General features: G+C 41.5%; 1 protein-coding gene across 7 annotated transcripts in view; it reads right to left on the reverse strand.

The window, feature by feature from the left end:
- The window catches only part of EML1 (EMAP like 1), a 137,744-nt gene that overhangs the window by 10,051 nt on the left and 106,933 nt on the right, over window positions 1–20,760 (reverse strand). For all 7 annotated transcript variants that reach the window (XM_083732916.1, XM_083732915.1, XM_083732912.1 and 4 more), the window contains 11 exons: window positions 18,293–18,422; window positions 16,602–16,751; window positions 14,701–14,770; window positions 11,468–11,578; window positions 10,550–10,645; window positions 10,108–10,242; window positions 8,711–8,810; window positions 7,485–7,639; window positions 5,483–5,608; window positions 4,866–4,997; window positions 813–880 (listed from right to left, as the gene is read on the reverse strand). In XM_083732916.1, the coding sequence (XP_083589042.1) occupies window positions 813–880; window positions 4,866–4,997; window positions 5,483–5,608; window positions 7,485–7,639; window positions 8,711–8,810; window positions 10,108–10,242; window positions 10,550–10,645; window positions 11,468–11,578; window positions 14,701–14,770; window positions 16,602–16,751; window positions 18,293–18,422 (1,273 nt within the window). The remainder of the gene's footprint in view (window positions 1–812; window positions 881–4,865; window positions 4,998–5,482; window positions 5,609–7,484; window positions 7,640–8,710; window positions 8,811–10,107; window positions 10,243–10,549; window positions 10,646–11,467; window positions 11,579–14,700; window positions 14,771–16,601; window positions 16,752–18,292; window positions 18,423–20,760) is intronic.

Consider the following 20,760-nt stretch of genomic DNA (forward strand, 5'->3'; position numbering starts at 1 on the left):
TGGGAAATATTTTGCTGGTGTGGAATATTTGCCTTTTACAAATGCACCTTGTACTAAGACCCTATGGGGTTGAAAAGTCTCCAGTGCTTCATATAATGAACGTATGTCAATTTCCAAATGCAATATTAGGGAAGCTTGACATTTTTAGCCTTACTTGCTAAAAACATGTAGCATAAGCATGCTATACTAGATTATTCTTCAAAGCATCGCAAACGTCTCATGCAAAGTACCCTCTTCAAATTATGGTAATTTGTATGGGAAATTTTCCCAGAAAACCCACATCACTGGTTTTATGTGATCCTTTGGAAAGAAAGACGCCAGGGAGATGGGGCAGACAGGAAGTGGACTTTGACGATGGGAACTCAGTTTCTGAATCATTCTGCTCCATCCTTTGCATATTTCACCAGGAAATAAAACACTTCAAGTAGTGGATGGACATTAGGAAGAGGAGAACTTTTTGGATGAAAAATTATGAAGGCTGTCCCCATGAGGGCATTGGCGTGCAGTCAGTGGATTAGGGGGACTAAGCTAGTCCCCTAAATGTTCCCAGTAAATTAGAGTATTACAATATTAAAGCCTGGCAGCTCCTTCCCAAAGCCCAGGAAGCTTTTGCCTGGTTTAGCAAGAGAGGCGTGGTGTTCACACATGCGACACTGTCCCATCCGGCTCGCAAGCTGGCGCATCTGGCTCTCACTGTTCCCCTTTGAAAAGTTTCACCACATGCCTGCATGAGGGGTTATATGAATACGTATCCAGGGTTTACGAATGCCCACTACCCCCAATGCAAATGCCCCCGCTCTTCTTATTCTTACCTTCCAGTTAGGGTTCCTACTGCAACCACGGACCCTGAAGGATGGAAACCAGAAGACTGTGCTGGATCCTACGAAGTTTCAAAGAAATTGCATATTTACAGCAACACTTATAGCAATCTGTAACAATAATGCATATTGGAATGGTTAAGTATCCAAGAGCTCACTGTACTAGGCACTTCACCTGTGAGTCCTCTTTGAAAGGAGTGGGGCTTATGCAACAGCAGGCATGGTCTGTACCCTTGCTATATTCAGAAGCTGAGACTCAGCGTTACCAAGTCAAATGCCAAAGGCTGTTTTGCCTCTGGGATGGGGAGTCTGAACAAAAACCTAACCTATTTTTTAAAACCGAAATATGGTGGTGTAAAGAAATATTATTATTGTACAATGTAGATGTTTAATACACACTGAGAAATGAATAATGTAAGATATTTTAGATGTATAAAGAAATACACAGATGTGGCATCATTCATATATATATATGCAGCTGGAAGAGGAGACCTGTGCAGAGGCCAGAGAAAGAACTGAGAGTGGAGGAGAGTCCAATTTGGGAGCCCCTGGTAAATTCACAAAATTTCCAACCTGCTGTAGCCTGAAACTGGGTGTGTGCAATGCAGCTGGTGGGAAGCCTGAGGGTGAGAGCCAGGAGACTGAGAGATGTTGAGTGGGGAAGTGTGTCAGAAGAAGGAATTTAGCCGTATTTATTTATTACCAACTTGCATTTTTGTACTATTTTGCTGTTACTGTTTTAGTTTTCTGTACACCACACAGATATTTTTAGATATTAAGCGCTACAGAAATCACCTAAATGAATAAAAACACAAAAATAAATAAATAAATAACAATAATAATGATGATGATGTCTTCTAAAAGTTGTGTAATTCTTTATCTCCTTGATAACTGAAGGGAGGGTGTTCCACAGGGAGGGCGCCACTACCGAGAAGGCTCTCTGCCTGTGTATATGAAATATACACAATATATGTAATACATTGGGATGAAGAGCCCTTGGCTAATAGTTGGATGGCTTTAGTTTGTTTTAAATTGCACTGTTTTCGTTGTTGTAACCTGGGTGAAGGTTAGGGGCAGGAGGGAGATCTAATTGTTAGCAATAACAACAAAGTGTAGTGTATTTTAATTGATTTCATTGCTTTGCTTTTGTTAATTCGCTTAAGAGACTTTTGCATAAAGCGACCAGAATATTATGGTCATTACTGGTGATAGTAATAATAATAGTAGTAGAACTGTTTTCAAAAATGAGAACATCTTTCAGGAAATCTGCCATTTAAGAAAAGAAACACTTCCTTCTTTTAAAAAGTGACTGACTTGGGAAGCAGACCGCAGTGGAGGTGCCTGGGTTTCAGAAATATACTTAAGAGGGATCTAAGACAAAGCCACCTCTGCAGGCCTTGGGAACCCCTAGTGGTGCTTGGGAGAGAACATGGGAATCTACCTCAGTAGCTCCTGAAGGTGCTAGTTTTCATGTTTAGGTGAAGTGATGCCTGACAAAGAACAGGCCAACCGCCACACAAAATTGGCTTCTGCTGCTCAGAGCAAATTAAGTACAGTGGTACCTCGGGTTAAGTACTTAATTCGTTCTGGAGGTCCGTCCTTAACCTGAAACTGTTCTTAACCTGAAGTACCACTTTAGCTAATGGGGCCTCCCGCTGCTGCCGCGCCGCCAGAGCACAATTTCTGTTCTCATCATGAAGCAAAGTTCTTAACATGAAGCACTATTTCTGGGTTAGCGGAATCTGTAACCTGAAGCGTATGTAACCCGAGGTACCACTGTATTTGCCTTCATCAGCACCATGCTCACAAAGCAGCCAATGCACATTTATTCTTATAAAGTAAGAGGTGAACTCAACCTGAGAGATACAAGTGATAATCAAGAGGAATGGGAAATAAGAGTTAATAAATATTAATCTCTTCCTGCTTGTTTTTATGTCCATTCACTACAGTGTGCTTTTTTCCACTCTGAAAATGTACGGCCACCATCTGTAAGCCTGTTTAAACCCAGTTACTTCAACTGCCCTCTTGTCAGACTTACATGGCGGGGACTAGGAACACGCTCACCAGCTCTGCTCATGGGCGTAGCCAAGGGGGGGCCAGGTGCCCCCCAAGATCAAGTCAAACAATAGAAATACTTAACTAGCTGACCAAACACGTCGGTCCTGCCCCCCAAACAAAAGTCCTGCCCCCCCAACAAAGTCCTGCGTCCCCAAACAAAAATCCTTGCTATGTCCACAGCTCTGCCCCCCAACACTTTGAGAGTTGAGAGCTTTTATTCTGTTATATTGCTGTTCCATCAGTGTACTGACAGTGTTTATGTGCTGGGTTATCTCCAAAACACGCCCACTTAATATTTACAGTATATATGATCAGCAGATGCGCAGGAACCCCAAGGTTTACAGAAGTGCAAAATATGTTCAGGAGGAAAACAAACAAACTTCAGGAGCACCCCCCACCCTCAAAACAGCCCAGTGAGGAATGAGCTTGTTCAGTGAGCACGAGATACAACACCATACCTAATGACCACCATTATTTCACAACAGAAATATTATTCCCACCTTTGTCCCAATGCAACACAGATCAGTTTTGGAGCAGACCTATTTATTATCATCCAGGCACCAAACCATAATTGACCAGATAATTTCTCATCTGCAAAAGCAGTTGATTCCTCACAGACTATGGAAGGTCACCCTCACCAGCATAAACTGAGATTTGCCAAACTGAAATTTACCACTAGCGGGCTGAAATGTAACTTCAGAAACGACCAAGGCTCAGCAGGTATATCCAGCTTGGTGGAATGCCTGTACAGTGCTGCACTAGATGGGATTTCAAATGTTAAGAGTCTCTCAAGTTGAAGCATACCATTCTTGAAATAAAAACTCATCCGTGTCATCAGACTCACTGCCAGTAACGTGATATTTGCTTGAACTGCGTTTGGCTGTTGCTCCAAGCGGTCAAGTAGACTACGCAAGCAGACAGGGGCAGAAGCCATTATTGCTGGGGGAAACAAATGAGCCACCTCGTTCCAGTCTTTCTGACACCGAGCGACATCGCTGAGGGGGCAGCTCAGCTACAGATTCCCTTTGCTAAGCCAACTGTGAGAATTATCAGCAAGCTACCATTCTCAAGATTCTTTGGGGGAAGTCAGGACTATTAACTTGGTATAAAACCAATATAATTCTGCATTCTGAAGAGTAAGTTCAAAAAGCAAGATGTAAGTTCTTAAATGGGAACTGACAAGCCTAAGCAATACCACAACATTAATTCCATTTCCACTTAATATCAGAGTACCTTTTCTACAAGTTTAGATCAGAGTCTTATTTAGTTTTTGTCAATCAGTATTCATTCAAGGGGACGCAGGTGGCGCTGTGGGTTAAAGCCTCAGCGCCTAGGACTTGCCGATCGAAAGGTCGGCGGTTCGAATCCCTGCGGCGGGGTGCGCTCCCGCTGCTCGGTCCCAGCGCCTGCCAACCTAGCAGTTCGAAAGCACCTCCGGGTGCAAGTAGGTAAATAGGGACCGCTTACCAGCGGGAAGGTAAACGGCGTTTCCGTGTGCGGCTCTGGCTCGCCAGAGCAGCGATGTCATGCTGGCTACGTGACCCGGAAGTGTCTCCAGACAGCGCTGGCCCCTGGCCTCTTGAGTGAGATGGGCGCACAACCCCAAAGTCTGTCAAGACTGGCCCGTACGGGCAGGGGTACCTTTACCTTTACCTATTCATTCAAGGACTAGTATAAATCCCCATTTGTAGGTTTTGTAGGCAAAACTGTATCCTTGCCATGCTAAGACATTGTTAATGGTTTGCTTCTCCTCCAAGCTCTGACTTCCTGTTACATCCAAGCTAAAGCATCCACTACCCCTGCTTCAGAGGTTAAACTAAACCAGGAATTGAGACGTTGCTCTCCAGTACTAGCAAAATAGAAGAAGTGAAGCGCACGATCAGCTTGTGCAGAGTAAACCGTTAACGACAGTTTACCTTGATGTCTGAACACTGCCACTGTGGTTGTTAAAGGTGGTGGTGGTGGGGTTATGAAAAAAGGATATCATACCTCTATGATTTTGTTCCAGATCGGACGGTGACTGATGGCATCCCAGAGTGTAATGTGTTTGTCTTGCCCACAAGTGAAGAACTGAGGTTTGGAAGGATGGGCTGTTAGTCCCCAAAGCTCATCAGTATGACCCTTAATAAATACAGCAATGTTTCATCAGAACATGAACAACAGAACACAGTGAGTTTCTCTAACATTTTATTGGTAATAATGGGGGGGGGGCACATAGAATGCTTCTCCCTCTTTTCAAATCCCCCTTCTGGTTCCTCTTTTTCATTAATAGCTTTGCTTAACTCTTAGATTTTCACCCGCAACTGAAATGAAACCTATGCGGATGTAACTTCGCTTATTGATATTTGCCCCACTGCCCTTCTCCTCTCCCCTTTCCTTCTCTACTACCCAAACGGAGTTCGTAAGCTTTGAGGGACAGCGTCCTGTCCACCTCCCCTTTCGTACGTCATGTGACAGCAGCAATTACGCATTCAGCAAGCTCTCAGGTCCTCCAGAGTAGAGATGAAGGAACCTCTTATAATTCAGATTTTTAAAAAATGAATGCTATGATTTTGTCTTTTAAAAACTTTGGTCTTAAGAAGGAATGGGCTCAAAAAAGTACTTACCTGGGTAATGGGAGAAAAGTCTCCTGAGAGGGAACCTTGTAGAACAAAATTTCGAGTGGTGCCGATTAACACAACATCACCTTTCCCTTCTGCTATTGTTCTTATTGGCCCAAATTGCTCTGGAATCTATTTTCAAAATTCAAAAGCATATTGGTTAATCAAGCTGGCATGCAGTTTCCCCCCTCAAGTGTACATTTTCTACAGTGCTTTCCTCAGAAGGTGGGGGACTCTCATTGGAGGTTTTTAAGCAGAGGTTGGATGGCTATCTGCCATGGATACATTAGCTGAGATTCCTGCATCACAAGGGATAACCCTCGGGGTACCTTCCAGTTCTACAATTCTACGAAAGATATATATTGTTTTCTTTGCACGATTTGTTGTTGTGTAAGGGCCATTTCCCTCCTCCAATGAGACAATTAAGGGAAGTGTCTTGTGCTAGTGTTGCAAAAAAGTAGTGGTTTTCATTTTTATTCAGTAATCCATCTGAACACTTGAGTCGCACAGCAGCGGGCTTGCCATCACTTCCTGCTCCTTGTTCCTCTTCACAGAATCATAGAGTTGGAAGGGTGCATGAGGGTCATCTAGTCCAACCCCCTGCAAGGCTTGATTCTTTTGCTAAGACAGGGCTTGAGTTTATGACCCTGAGATTAAGTCTCATGCTCTACCCACTGAGCTGCCCACCCAGGCCAATATTCTGCTTTGCTGCTTTGCTGTCATTACTATTTTATTTTACACCTTGTTCTCTGTTGCGAGACCCATGGTTGAAATAATACAGACTGGCTAAAGCTACACACACATTATGAGCTTGAAACACGACAGGTTGCCCCTTTTCTCAATTTGGATCGAAGCTGGTTTGAGGTTGGGGAAACCACAGCATTCTGTAAGAAACAACAGGACAGGCATGGGTGGCGGCGGAAGTTGCGTGTACACTGCTTCCCCTAACCAGTGTTTGGTGCATGCTGGATGCAATCAGGGAAAGGCTGTAGCTCCACGGTAGAGCATCAGCGTTGCATACAGGAGGTCCTAGGGTTCAATCCCCAGAATCTCCAGACAGGCTGGAACCCTGCAGATCTGCTGTCGGTAAGTAAGCCCAATAGCCTGGGCTCAGTATAATACATGTTCCTATGAATCTTTGATGAAAATGGTGAGTGTGTACACAGCCTAGCTTGTATTAAGATAAGCTAGGAAATGGGGTAGACAGAAGGTTGTGGAGTCAGACACCTGAAGAGCTGCAAAAGAGAGAAAAGGGGCTTAAATGCTGTAAGAGAGCTGGAATACTAAAAAGAAAGCACAGTTGGGAACTATGGAAAAAAGAAACCAGGAGATGACCAGGAAGGGTGCAAACTGATAAATATCGGCTGATTTAAGAGAACAGTCCAGAATACGCAAGGTTGGGTGAGTTTTTTCCTCTAACTGGTTTTTCAATTTGCTCTTATGATTATGATTATGATTAAAAACATTTGCTCAAAACCTGCTTAATTTCTTATTCTACGAAACTATTCAGTAAAAGCGTAATTGGGTATTTTTTTGGGGGGGATAGTTTGGGGCTCTATTATTCTTTCTACTCAAGTACCATACCACTCTACCAAGTATTGGAAGTATGTGAGACTAGTTACAGTCCAGGGCTGTTTAGTGAAGGCAGGCAGAGAAAAATAAAGGTATCAACTTGGTGAGGTTAACAAGGAGGAGAGGTTGCATTGAAGGGTTTTCTTGTTTCCTTACCCTCTCATGATTCAAGCAATGTAATGTATTTCAAGGTAGAGAACTATGCTGGGCAAATGTCTGGGATCTGTATCTATGTATTCAAAATCTATGCATTGTATGACCCTTCTGATATTCACATTCTTAGTCTGAGGACATAGGCATTAGCCATGAGAAACAGTGATGTCTTTTAAAAGTGGACAGGGTGGGGAAAAGCTTTTTCAGGATTCGAGCTGCAAAACAATTCTCTTCTCAAACAGGAAATGCTAAGATGTTGCTTTTGAAGGATTGATGACATCACCTCTGTTTTGTGAAGTTTTTGGTAATTCCCATTCCAAGATATTAGCTTTCTGTCTTTTCCACCTCCAGACACAAGCGTTCCGTCTCGCAACATACAAAGTGCAAAAATGCCACCTTCGTGGGCTCCTTGAACTGCAGAGCTTATTCTGTTGGTACCTAGATATGGGAAGAAAACAAATTATTAACCAGGCAGTATATCTTATTTGGTGATTCAGTTATTTATTTATTATGGCAAGCCTGTTTTGTCACATATGAAACTCCCTCCGTACTGAAGTTCATCTGGTCTCACCATGTAGTTTAAGGCAGCTGCTTAAGACACACCTTTTTCAGAGGGTGTCTGGAGGAGGAAAGACCTGATTAGATAATTGGATTAGCTGCTATTTAAAGTTGTTATGCTATGCATTTTAAGAACTGTAATGTTTTATATCCTTTATGTATTTTAATACAGATTTTCTTATTTGGTTGTAAACCAACCTAGGGGCTTGTGCAAACGGCCGTATATAAACCACAGAAACGTAAGTAAATAAGTAATATTGTGGGCACTGAAAGATACCTTTCGTCTAAACCAACAGGTTTAAGTTGGCCAGTAGATATTTGTGGCTGCAGTGAGTCTTAGAGCTTATTTCTTAAATGTAGCCACAGAACTTAATCAGCTGTTTAATTTGTTAAACCATGTTTGTAGTAAAGATTGAAACATGCAAGGTGTCTGCTATCAATCTAGGACCATGTCAAATGTTTTGCAGGTGATTATTTTCTGCTTCTGGGGGACTGAAATGCTCCTTGCACATCTTGTTTTTTTCATGCCTGTTCACTACCCCCTCTTGGCAGGTATTTTAATGCCATTTTTGCCAATCACCATCAAAAGGCTGACAACATAATCCCAGCTAATCAGGAAACCCATAGCCAGCATGATGTAATTATTAGGCCACGTAGCCAGAACCACTTCACAAGATGGCTTCCGAGTCAGGGCAATGCTTCCTCCCCTCCCTCAGAAAGGGAAACATTTTTCGCTCCACTCAAACCTTCCATTACTAAGAAGTAGCATACTTTTTGCAGGGGCAATAGCGCTCACAGAATATACCCCTCCCCCAATTGATTCTGAATAAATTCTATTTCACTTTATTTCCAGGGAAAATTAAATAAGCACTTGCATAAATCCAGAAGAAATAACTGTTAAATCTCTGTCATACGTAGTCATTTACTGTTTTATAAGCTTACTCTTCTTACCTTTCCCCCATACTAAGATATTTCCGCTTGAGTCGCCAGTAATCGCATCACCGTTTTCAGAAAACGTCACACACAAAACAAATTTTGGCTTTTCTTGTTTCTGTATGGTAAGAGATTTGGTATATTTATAATAATCACAGGGGAATAACATATTTATGATATATTTTTATTTATTCAATTTAGATAATTTCAAAACTGCATGCTTACCACAAGATAAAAATCAAGAGAAATAAGTAACACTCAAGAGATTGCAAGTTTTACAGATTACATCAACATATGTTTACAAATTCTTGAGGTATATTAAATAGAATATATTGCACATATGCCTTATCCATGCCATAATATACCTGTTCAATAATGGATTCAAAGCTATCTTCCTTTCTGAAGAAATCCCTTTAAATCAAAACTGCATTTAAAATACCTGGTTGTGGAATGTAAGGTTTTGTTGTAGTGACATTCCAGATTGTGACCCTAAAAATATGGGGGAAAGAAATCACATTCCACATGCTTGGCCTGGACTCAACAGTCAACTATAGGTAGACCCAAAGTCATGCAAATGACCAGTGGATCTTCAGCATTTCTCTTTGAACGCTTTTAAAAATCATGTGGCTTTTGAACTCTCAGTTTGACAAATACCATATTTTTCCATGTGTAAGACTAGGTTTCCCCCCTAAAAAATAATGCCAAAAATTAGGGGGCGTCTTATACATGGATACATTTCTCCCCATTTTCTTAAATCTGAGTCCCCCAAAATAGGGGGCGTCTTACAGATGGAAAAATATGGGAGTTTGCAATACAGCAATGGTAGCAGTCTGCAGCTGTTTGAGAAACACAAGCCACAAAGTATCACTGGACCTGTGTAACTGGCTCTATGGAGATCTTGGGTATATATTGGGTTGTGCACCATAAAGATAACATCACAGCCAATATTCTAAGATGCTGGAAAGATATACAAGTTTTGACTAGAAGAAGGAAGAGCAAGGGTGATGAATCAGAGTCATATTTGCAATAGTAGGTAACGTGATGCTTTTACCCAAGAACGGAGAGCAACAACTCATATTTGAGTCTCCAGCTGTTTTTGGACTACAACTCCCATCATCCTGAGCTAGCAGGACCAGTGGTCAGGGATGATGGGAACTGTAGTCCAAAAACAGCTGGAGACCCAAGTTTGGGAAACCCTGGTCTACACCCTGTTGGATGAATCCTGCCACGGGCAGCTTCTCCTTCAGCACTGTGACCTGGTGACACCAGGAGGACAACAAGACCAGAGATACAACACTGGGAGAAAGACGGGTGAAGTTCATACATTGATTTGAACCAGCCAGCCCATTCTTTGGCTATAGGCTTCTTTTATGTAACTTCCATATGTAACCCCCATGAACATAAGCACTTGTTACCTCAAATAAGCCTTGCTTTTTAATGAGAGAACTGCCTTCAAGCGTCCAAAAATAAAGATGCGATTTCCCACAAGTAACTATTATATTAGTGTCTGTAGGGTGAAAATCAGCGGCAAATACGGCTTCGTTAGAGCACTAGAAGGAGGGAAAAATTATTTCAACATTTGCAAAAAAACCCAGACATGTCAAAATGCCCACAGACAACATTAAGAGCATCAATAGTCAGTTCATATGCTGCTGAGGGATGTTAAGTGCCTTGCAATACATTAATCTGTATAGATATAGGCCAAATAAGAACATAAGGGGAGGCTGCTGGACCACACTGGAGGCTAGCAGCAATGCTTACAAGATGTTACACTGAATATGGCACCAATGGGGTAGGCGCGAGGGAACAAACCTGGTGGGTCTCAAGTAGCATAAAAGCAATCTCACTGCAAAATACCTTGACATCTGCTAGCTTTTCTTCTCTCTGCCAGTCCCACACTGAAAGCACATGGTCGTTGGAGTCATCCACTGAACAAAGGTTACTCCCTCCATTCTGAAATAGAACATGAAATATCTCACTGGAGGAATGCACCAAAAAGTGATTTAATATCACCACAGATTCTAATTGGAAAGGCAGTTCTCTACGAGCCAGTCCTTATGAAACCAAAACAGCATCATCCACACAGAAGATGTGTTATTGGCAGGTTTGAGGAAAATATACAAAAAATTGTTTAGCAAAAATACAACAACAACAACAACAACAACAACAACAACAACAATAATAATAATAAATTTATAACCAACCCATCGGACTGGGTTGCCCCAGCTACTCTGGGTGGCTTCCAACATAAAAACACAACAAAACATCAAGCATTAAAAACTTATTAATACAGGGCTGCCTTCAGATGTCTTCAGAAAGTCATGCAATTGGTTATCTCTTTGACATCTGATGGGAGGGCATCACAAGAAGGCCCTCTGCTGTTTTATTACAACTAATTTGGCTCTAAACTTTAAGGGGAGAAAGGGGAGGAATGAGCAGACTTCTTGGTCACAAATTCAGACAGACAGATCTGCAGCAAACAAATCAAAATTCCACTTGTAGAAGAAGTAAAAATGTTTGGGAATTCCTTTTTTGTTTGTTTGTTTGTTTAAACCCTTCTTGCCTAAGAAAAAGATTTCACTGAAGCAAAACTATCTCAGCAAAACTAGAATCCAGTAAAATAATATTTGGTGCATTCCACTGGGGACAACCTAACACAGAAGTGAATAGCATTTGCTTACAGAGGAAGCTGTCCCATTGAGTTATGACAACAGATTTGAGAACTGTAAATACGGCAAAAAGCGCATCAACAATACATAAAGAGATATCACTTACCGATTTGGAAAATGCAATGCAAGTGACAGCCCGGTCAAAGAACCCCATCCCAATGACATGCAGCGTGTTCAGAGTAACAGAGTCCCAAATGCGGACATGGGGCAGGAGTTGCTGCAGAAATGGAACAAACAATAAGCAACAGCTGCAGTTAGATCTGGGGGTGGGGTGGGGCAGGAATCTGAATCCAGTGGTACCTTGGGTTACATACGCTTCAGGTTACATACGCTTCAGGTTACAGACACCGCTAACCCAGAAATAGTACCTCGGGTTAAGAACTTTGCTTCAGGATGAGAACAGAAATCGTGCTCTGGCGGCGCGGAGGCAGCAGGAGGCCCCATTAGCTAAAGTGGTGCTTCAGGTTAAGAACAGTTTCAGGTTAAGTACAGACCTCCGGAACGAATTAAGTACTTAACCTGAGGTACCACTGTATAATCAGAGTATGTAAAAATACCTGCAAATGCTTCTTAGCCATATTTAACATCTTCCGTTCATGGAAACACATACATACAGGAGAAAAGGTCCAATTCTCTTTCAACCACTGCATCTCATCTGCAATATAGGAGTAATAGTGGTCTAACGTATAGTGTGGTTGTCGGGGTTACTGAGACACTGATATGCAGATGGGCATTTTAATCTATTTCTAGTCCATGTCACTTTTGCAAGTGTAAGTTCCTTCCATTCTGTTTCTACTCCTTTCTAATTTTCTCTTAAAATATATAATTTTCGAATGTGTTTTGATCATTTTTTAGCCAAGAACTGTGTCACAGCATACAGAGAGGCACAAAACCCAATAGAAAGCTGTGGTTCAACCTGCACACTAGTCTAGGAAATGTCAGGTCATACCGGGAAAAATCTGGAAAGATCAATTCCCTATGTACACGTGAAGCATTTTTGAGATCCCATCCTGGAATTATTGGGGGCAAGGGGCATGCTTGCTGTTCCCAGAAAGTGAGGAGTATGATTCAACTACAATACCATACAAAACTTCCAAAATGGTCCAATACATTACAAAAAGATTTAACCTTCTGACAGCTTCACTCTGCCCTCTAAAAGTCAGATGAAACAGACAGGTCTTATAACGCTTCCAATTTATAACTAATGCACAGCCTATCCAACTTGCATTTGGTGCTCCCTTCAATGACAGCTAATGGAGTTTGACAGGATTATATAATGTCTGCAATGCAGAGTTAGAACGCTAGAGAGCAATCTTTGCAAATCTTTAAAATAGCAAAAGCCATGGCCAACTGACAGACAGTATTTGCCTATTGATGATTGCAGTCCCAAGTTGCAGAGAGGCAGTTCTGTCTATAAGCAAGAAAATCTATTCACGCAAAGTCTGAATAAATACTAAAAGGATTAGCCAGAATTGTTCTTGGTCTTTTTGTCAATAAAGATCTCTGCAGGGAGAATCCTTTGGAAGATTTAAAGAAATCACTTTATACTTGAGGTTTAACACGTTGAAATAAACAAGAAAATAAGAATTGCATTTCCATTATCTGCAGTCTTTAATGAGCAATAAAAAAAAGAAAGAGCTGCAACCAGTGAACCTTACTAGTTCAAGTATTTAATAGTAATAATAAATATTCTTATTGAAAATGGCTAAGGTCGATAGTCTTTCATACAGATCCTTTCCCACTTTCCATTACAACCACGGTAACTGTAATATTTGCTTTAGTGTTTTTAGCAAGGGCATAAGAAGAGCCCTGCTAGATTAGAACAAAGGCATATCTAGTGCAACATTCTGTTTCCTACTGTGGCCAACCAGATGCCTATGGGGAAATGACAGGCAGCAAGATTCTCTCTGGGTGCTGCACCCACAGTGACTGGCATTCAGGGGCTATGCTGCCTCAAATTTCCATCATAACTAGAAAGCTAATGGAAAAGGAGATTCTATATTTTAGTACCATCAAATGGTGACATTTATGCCTGACAGTTATAAGTACAGTGGTACCTTGGGTTACATACGCTTCAGGTTACAGACGCCGCTAACCCAGAAATATTACCTCGGGTTAAGAACTTTGCTTCAGGATGAGAACAGAGAAATCGTGCTCCGGTGGCAGGAGGCCCCATTAGCGAAAGTGGTGCTTCAGGTTAAGAACAGTTTCAGGTTAAGAACGGACCTCTGGAACGAATTAAGTACTTAACCCGAGGTACCACTGTACTCGGGTTCTGCTTGCAAGTTTCCCACAGCCTTGCAAGCTTCCCACTACACAGACAGGAAGCTGGATTGCTAGAAAGGCCTTGTATTCTTATTTCATTTCCTCTATCAAGCTCATGCTTTTCTCCAAAGCATTCAGCTTTTTTATGTCATTCATTCTGCCCTTACATTTTATGATCCTGAAGTAGTTCCTGGTGCCTTATTTGCAGTTTCTAGTTTCCTATTGGTTTAAAAAGTGCAGAGGCAGCCTGAATAAATAACCACCCTTCATCAGAAGAGTGTTTGTACTAAAGTGAAAGAACAATTTGTACAACACAGGTGCAATATTTTTTAAAATGCAACAGAATGAATGTATGAATAGCATAAAATTGAGGAACAAAAGCAGTTCTCGAAAATATTATTATCTGAAATGCTGGGACAAATGAGAAAGTTTTAACAGAGCGCTAAAGAAAAAAATGCAAAGTGTGTTTCCTTAAGGAGGGCATTCAAACTGAGACAACACTTCAAAATAAGACCAGGTCACTACCGTGAATCATTTACCAACAGAACTGGTAGACATTGCCCAACAAAGTGAAACAGCACCACATCTGACTCAAGGCTTCATTTTGACACATCATGCTCTCAAGCGGCAAGTTCTCAGGAATGATATTGATTGACACCAGAAACTGCTATATGCAACAGGAATTGGGTTTCAGACACAAAATAAACATCCAGCTGCCCCAGATTTACATACATGCATCCAGCAGACCGTGTTGTATGAAGAATCCAAATCAAAACTTCACAATCAATGCATACTCAAGCACAAAGCACCCAAGAATGAAGTGGCTTTAGATTGGAAAGGAAACTGAACTAGGAACCAAACTCATCCTCATTTATATATCCCTACTAACATCATTTCTTCTATCATTTCCACTACATTGGAGCTCTAGTTCCTTTCAACATATAATCCTGGAGGTTTACTTTTAACACACCTGCTCCTTATTAGTATTAATATATTAGCACATTAGTATGTTGGTATAAAAACAACAGATTTCTAACAAGCAAAATTCTGAACATGATCAATAGGCCGACTTACTTTCCCATCCTTAGATGTTCCTGCAACCTGACCAGTTGCTATGGTGATCCTGTCAGGATGGACAGCTAGGCTGAAGGAGGGAGGGAAAAAACCTTTGTCAAATCTCATATTACAAACACTGTTTTACAATGCAAGCTAAAAGAATTTTGAACACCCTGGACTGGATGGTTTCCCAAACATTTATTGCAATGCATATGGAAACATTCTCATTTCAGCCCTTGCCATGTCTAATGTGTGAAGACAAGTATCGCAAGACACTGAAGGATGCAAACAATTACAGTATTTTGCACATGCTTTTCATAAACTATTTAAATTTGATAATTTAATTCCCATGACAAATGCTCAAAGTTGCACTGTCCCCAACCTGCAATCTCATGCAATAACCAAATCAATATTAACACTAAATGCACGACCTATTGAGGACTAGATTTATGCCTGCATCAGTGCTCTTTGTTCCATTTCTTGTAATCATGCAAAGCTGGTGATGAGAACTGATGTGGGGTATTATTTACTATGGGTCGCTTTCAACTCCCTTTTGAAATTATTGACCTAAGTGAGTTGTGGCCATTAATTTGAATGGGTCTAGTTCTGAGTAAAAGTTAGTTGTTTTTATATCTGTTGGAAGCTGCCCAGAGTGGCTGGGGCAATCCAATCAGATGGGTGGGGTAAAATAAATAAAATTAATAATAATAATAATAATAATAATAATAATAATAATAATAATAATAATAATAATAATAATTGGCTGCAACCCTATATTGTTGTCCTGCTTTTCAGATGCCTGTTTCCCAAAGTGGCCCAAAGAAAAAGAAAGGGGAAAAGCCATGCACCAGACTTATAAACTAAAAAGATAAGGGGGGCTCCCCATGCTTCTGCAACATCTGTAACATCATCATCACCATCATTTGTATAGAAGGCAGTAGTGCAGCCTCATAGTGATCCTAGGTCTTCTTTCTCATGGAGCCAGAATGTAATTCTTTCCTGCTCTCCAGCTCCAGGGTGGTAGTAGTTACAACTGTGGGCTGTTAGCCAGGAATCTCCCATTCATTACAACATCAGTTCCATGAGTAATGGAAGAAGTATGAATGGCTTAACTTTTGTGCTCTCATTCCTACCTAGGCACTGCATTGTTGGAAAATTAAGACAAGGCAGGTGCCAGTATCACCAGCATCACCAGGTGGAGGCCCATGAGGGTGCTGTGTCTGCCCCCCCCCCCTAAAATTTGGCTCTGTTGCTGTACATTATAGTCGTACCTTGGGAATCTGTTCTGGAAGCCTGTTCGACTTCTGAAAACGTTTGACAACCAAGGCGCGGCTTCTGATTGGCTGCAGGAGCTTCCTGCACTCAACCGGAAGCCGCAGAAGCTGCGTCGGACGTTCGGCTTGCAAAGAACGTTCACAAACCAGAACACTCACTTCCAGGTTTGCGGCGTTCAGAAGCCCAAACGAGTGCCAAGGCGTTCGTCAACCAAGGTACGACTGTATTTACAAGATGTGGGCAAACTTCAGGCTACTCTGTTTTTACTGGAACACCAAAATCTACCAGCCAGAGCCAGGTGCAAAATGGTGCTTCAGCGAGATGGCCATACGCAAATAATTAAGGAATATGGGACCTTTGAACAAATGCCCAGCCCAGCAATTTGTGATCCGTACCAGAACCAAGCTCTCAAGTCCTATCACAAGCAATCTAACTGGATGGGCAGGGCTTTTAAGTTGCTGCCATTATTAAGACTATTAAGGGGTTAGAAACTGTTGCGGATTTCTGCAAACCACCTAGAGATCTGCCAGTAGATCCCAATCTACTTTCTGCCCACCCCTGCTTTATGAGAAATGGGACACGCTATAGTTTCAATTCTTCCACCTTGTTTTATTGCCAAGGTATCAATGCCCTATACAGCTTACCACTTGACATCGTCATTGTGAGCGGTGTAATGCCGCTGCAGCTGCTCTTCAACATTGTACAACACAACAACAGACGCAATGAAATACACGGTTTCGCCCGTCGGAAGGAGGTACAGGTTACTACGGCAGTCCCGACCCCTGTAGCCATAGCTGACATCTTAGTTAAGATCATAATAGTTTGCAAGCGGCCGTTCAAAAATTGCAAGCGCCATTTGATGTGGTAATTTGGGTCCATACTGTAAGGCTCTATGACTGCGCTAGTTTATTTGTACCAGATGCTGAACGCAGTTCACTAACCGTTGTTCCATTTCCTGGTGAATCTGGTGGAGACAGATTTCTTTTTTGGGGAGCAATGGGCTTTCCTTTCAGATGTTCTGTGCTTTATCTCAGCAGACATGATGTACAACATCAGGTATGCTGTCTGGGAGCCTTCCCTGTTGGTTGAGGTGGGTTTGGTTTCAAGTGGCAGAAGGAGAGCTCGCCATTTGAAACAGGATTCCCCCTCCCCCATCAAGCCTGCAGGTGGGACAACCTCCATTTCAAACAAGAGACTGGGACCTTCCCAGTGAACAGATCTCCTCACCTTTAAGCAGTTCAGACCTGGAATATCCTGCTGCTGTTCTTCATTGGGGACAACTCCACAGCCACAAAGCAAGAAGGTATAAGCCCACCCCCTCGGGAAATGCTAGCACAGTGTACCTATAGACTTATCACCCAAACCACAACAAAGATGAGTATACCTCCCCTTTAGGACTTCTGCAATGTACAGTTCACCTGCCTTCCCCTGTATTCGGTCTGTTGTACAGATTTGCCTTGAAATTATTTAAATGATGCAACTGAAGGAGGCTACAACAATACAGAAGCAGTGAATCTCATTCTCCAACCACCAGTGCCAATCATGGGCAGATCTAAACTAATCGTGGGAATTAATCTATATGTTAAATGGTACTATTTGGCACATGATGCTATTTAACATTTAAAATCATGCAGCAGCATGCTTTGTCACACATGGTTTCTTGCTTATTGAAGGCCAAGATGAACTTTGGATGGATAAATTGATAGACAGACAGAGGCCCTATACAGTACTTCTGATTTGTCTTCAAAAGACTGGCCAACAGTGACTTGTGTGCTTAAGAAAGAATCTGAAAAATAATTCTAGGAGTAAATAAAAAGAGAGCCAGCATAAACTGTCTTTCTGTGTAGCATATGACCAAGCAATGACGGTATTTATACAACCTAAATGGATGTGCTCAAAATCATGATGTATTTTCTAAGAATTCTGTTCCTTAAAAACTGCAGAGACATATAAATACCCTTTGATATGCCAGTAAAAGAGAAAAGCTGTTTAAGTACATTATAATTAGTAACCATAGCGCCCTACTTTTCTGCAATGTGCCTAATTTAACCGTGTGATAATTAACTGGTTTTAAACATAAACCTTCAGGCTACATTCAGCTGAAGCCTTCCTGGAGCTGCTTAATGGGATAAAGATGTGCAGCAGAAGTTTCATATTATTAATACTCATTTGATTGTTTTACAAGTGAAATGGTAATTGCTTCCCAAAAAACCCCCCAGATGCCCGCTATGTCTAATAACCTTCCAAGATACATTACAAAAAAACAACAACACACAAGCGAACCCAAGAAACGAGCAGTTTCTACGTTTAACATGCAGCCGTAAGCAAAGGATACACCCATTCCAGTTTTAGCCTCTTGGCTGGTAGTTCTGCTTTTGCTTCCAGACTGTAAGATTCCACTTGATCTTTGGGCATGAACATGGTAACAGGGCGTCCACGCAGAAACATTTTAACGTATCCTTCCTCTACAAAAAGGTCAAAAGACAGAAAGAATTACACACATACACCATTAGTCATTAGTCATGTACTTCAACATTCTTCTATCCCAGCCCACTAATATGTTGCCTAATGACACGTTGAAGTTACATTTGGGGGGGGGGGATGCTGTTCCCCACCCCACCCTGGCAAGCAAAATTTGAAATAATCAGTTATACACACCAAGTCCCCTTCTGCTTTAAATCTCTTTACAATACTGAAGAAGATACTCCAAAGATTACAATTAACACCAAAAAAAAAAATATGCCACATGAAATTCTTTTATTTATTTTTATTGGATATTTACACATCTGGGTGTCAGCATCTACAATTTTTAACATTCACGGCATCTTAGTGTAAAGACAAACTTTGCACTCGGTTTATATTGTTAGAGATACACAGGAAGCACAACGAGGACAGGCAATTAGTAAAAGATCTGCGCTGAAGTACATGTAAGAAAGAAGAAGGCTAAGCTTTAAAACAGAAGCAGCAACAATGACAGCACAGAAAAAGGAAAGAGAAACATAAAAGAATGACAGATCTGAACTCTGCTGACATTAAGTAAACACCCTGAACACCAGAAATGCTCTAGTCGACGGTGCTTTAAGTGAAGTATGAAGCCAGAGGAACTTTAATAACAGATCTGGAAGTACTGACTTGGGGACTTCATGGGGCTTAAAAAGCTAGGTGATCTAGGAAATGTCATGATAGTCTGACTAGGACTTTTAGGAAATGGCAAAGCCAAAGGAGGTTTCTTGCGAACAGCTGGTGAAGCTTTTCGAGGTTCAGAACTTGCTGCCTCCTGCTGCTCCATCGGCAGATCAAGGGATCCAGCCTTGTTCTCATCCAAATCGGGCAGTTTTGGAGTCAATGACATCAGCAGAGTTACTAGACGGAATAATCGTGGGCATAGAGAAAATGGAAGGGCAGAAGCAATAACATTATGTAAATCAGTGAGAGAATTTTAGGTCTACTAAAAGCATTGCTAAGGATTTTCAAACACCATTAAAAAAAAAAAAAAAGAGCCAGTGTTTAAAGGAGGAGGGCTTTGTTTTAGTAGACAAACATACCGGTAATTTATGTGTTGTCATTGTAGTTTTAATCAGAATTCACAGAACAACAATATCATGTTGTAAGCTTATTTGCCAATAACAATTTAACAGTTGTTGCAGTGGTTAGTGTTTTTTTAAAACCCGCAATGCACATATGGAATGTAACCGAAGCTTAACTAGACACCTTCTAATTCTTTTCTCTTTTTTTTAAGGAAGAACAACAAAACGCGTTGAAGCGAACACATAACTGCAAGCTTAACAAAGCTGTACTTTGCGCATATTGCTAGAGATTCTTTCAAAGCATGAAAAGTTGCTACAGTACTTTACAGCTGCACATAGAAAAACAAAGTACACAGTGAATAGCTGGACACTTGACAGTTCCCAAGCTTACAGGAAAGTTACAGGTAGCTACATTTCTAGGCCTACAACAACAAAACAAAGCACACCTGTCCTTAAACATGGACTATGTAGCACACATCAAAAGATCACTTATCAGAAAATAATGCGGGTAGCCAATGTTAAAGTCCAATGCTGATGGAATGCTGCCAATCTCCAAAGCAAATCAGGAGGCTGTGAATTCAAGGAGGTCCTCAACCCCCATCTAAACCATGATAACCCTGATTCTGCTCACCTGGGCTTCCACTCTTAATCAGGAAGCCAGGTGAGAAGAACCACGGTTATCTTCATCAGGTTTTAAACACAATATGTTTTGGACTACAACTCCCATGACACACTATTACTGGCTGTGCTTCCTGGGGCTAATGGGAATTGCTGTCCAAAAGATCTGGAGGGCATCACTTTGACTACTCCTTCCCTAGTGCCAACAGGAGATTTGGGGGGGGGGGGACTTGGCACTGGGAAGGAGGAGTAGTATATGCCCTGCTTCCAAGTTCTCAGGCACTGGCAGCGCTACATTTGCATGGCACCCACCTAATGTGAGGAGTGGGTTTTAAATTAATGCTTACTAGCGTATTGTTCTTCTGAAATGTGTTAGGCATCCAATTAGCGTAAGCACACAACTACTAATTGCATCCAGGCATTGTGAGACAGCTGCCTTTGGGGAACCTGTGCTAACCTAACATTTACCATGTAAGCAAGTAAATGCTTAGATGGGTAAGCAGCAATCACTGTAGCACTAGATCACTACATTACACATTATGGGTATCAAGCATTTAGAATCAGGGTACAGTCATACCTTGGAAGTTGAACGGAATCCGTTCTGGAAGTCCATTCAACTTCCAAAACGTTTGGAAACCAAAGTGCGGCTTCTGATTGG

Source organism: Podarcis gaigeae (genome assembly GCF_964106915.1).
Source record: "Podarcis gaigeae genome assembly, chromosome: 1".
NCBI classification, from domain to species: domain Eukaryota; kingdom Metazoa; phylum Chordata; class Lepidosauria; order Squamata; family Lacertidae; genus Podarcis; species Podarcis gaigeae.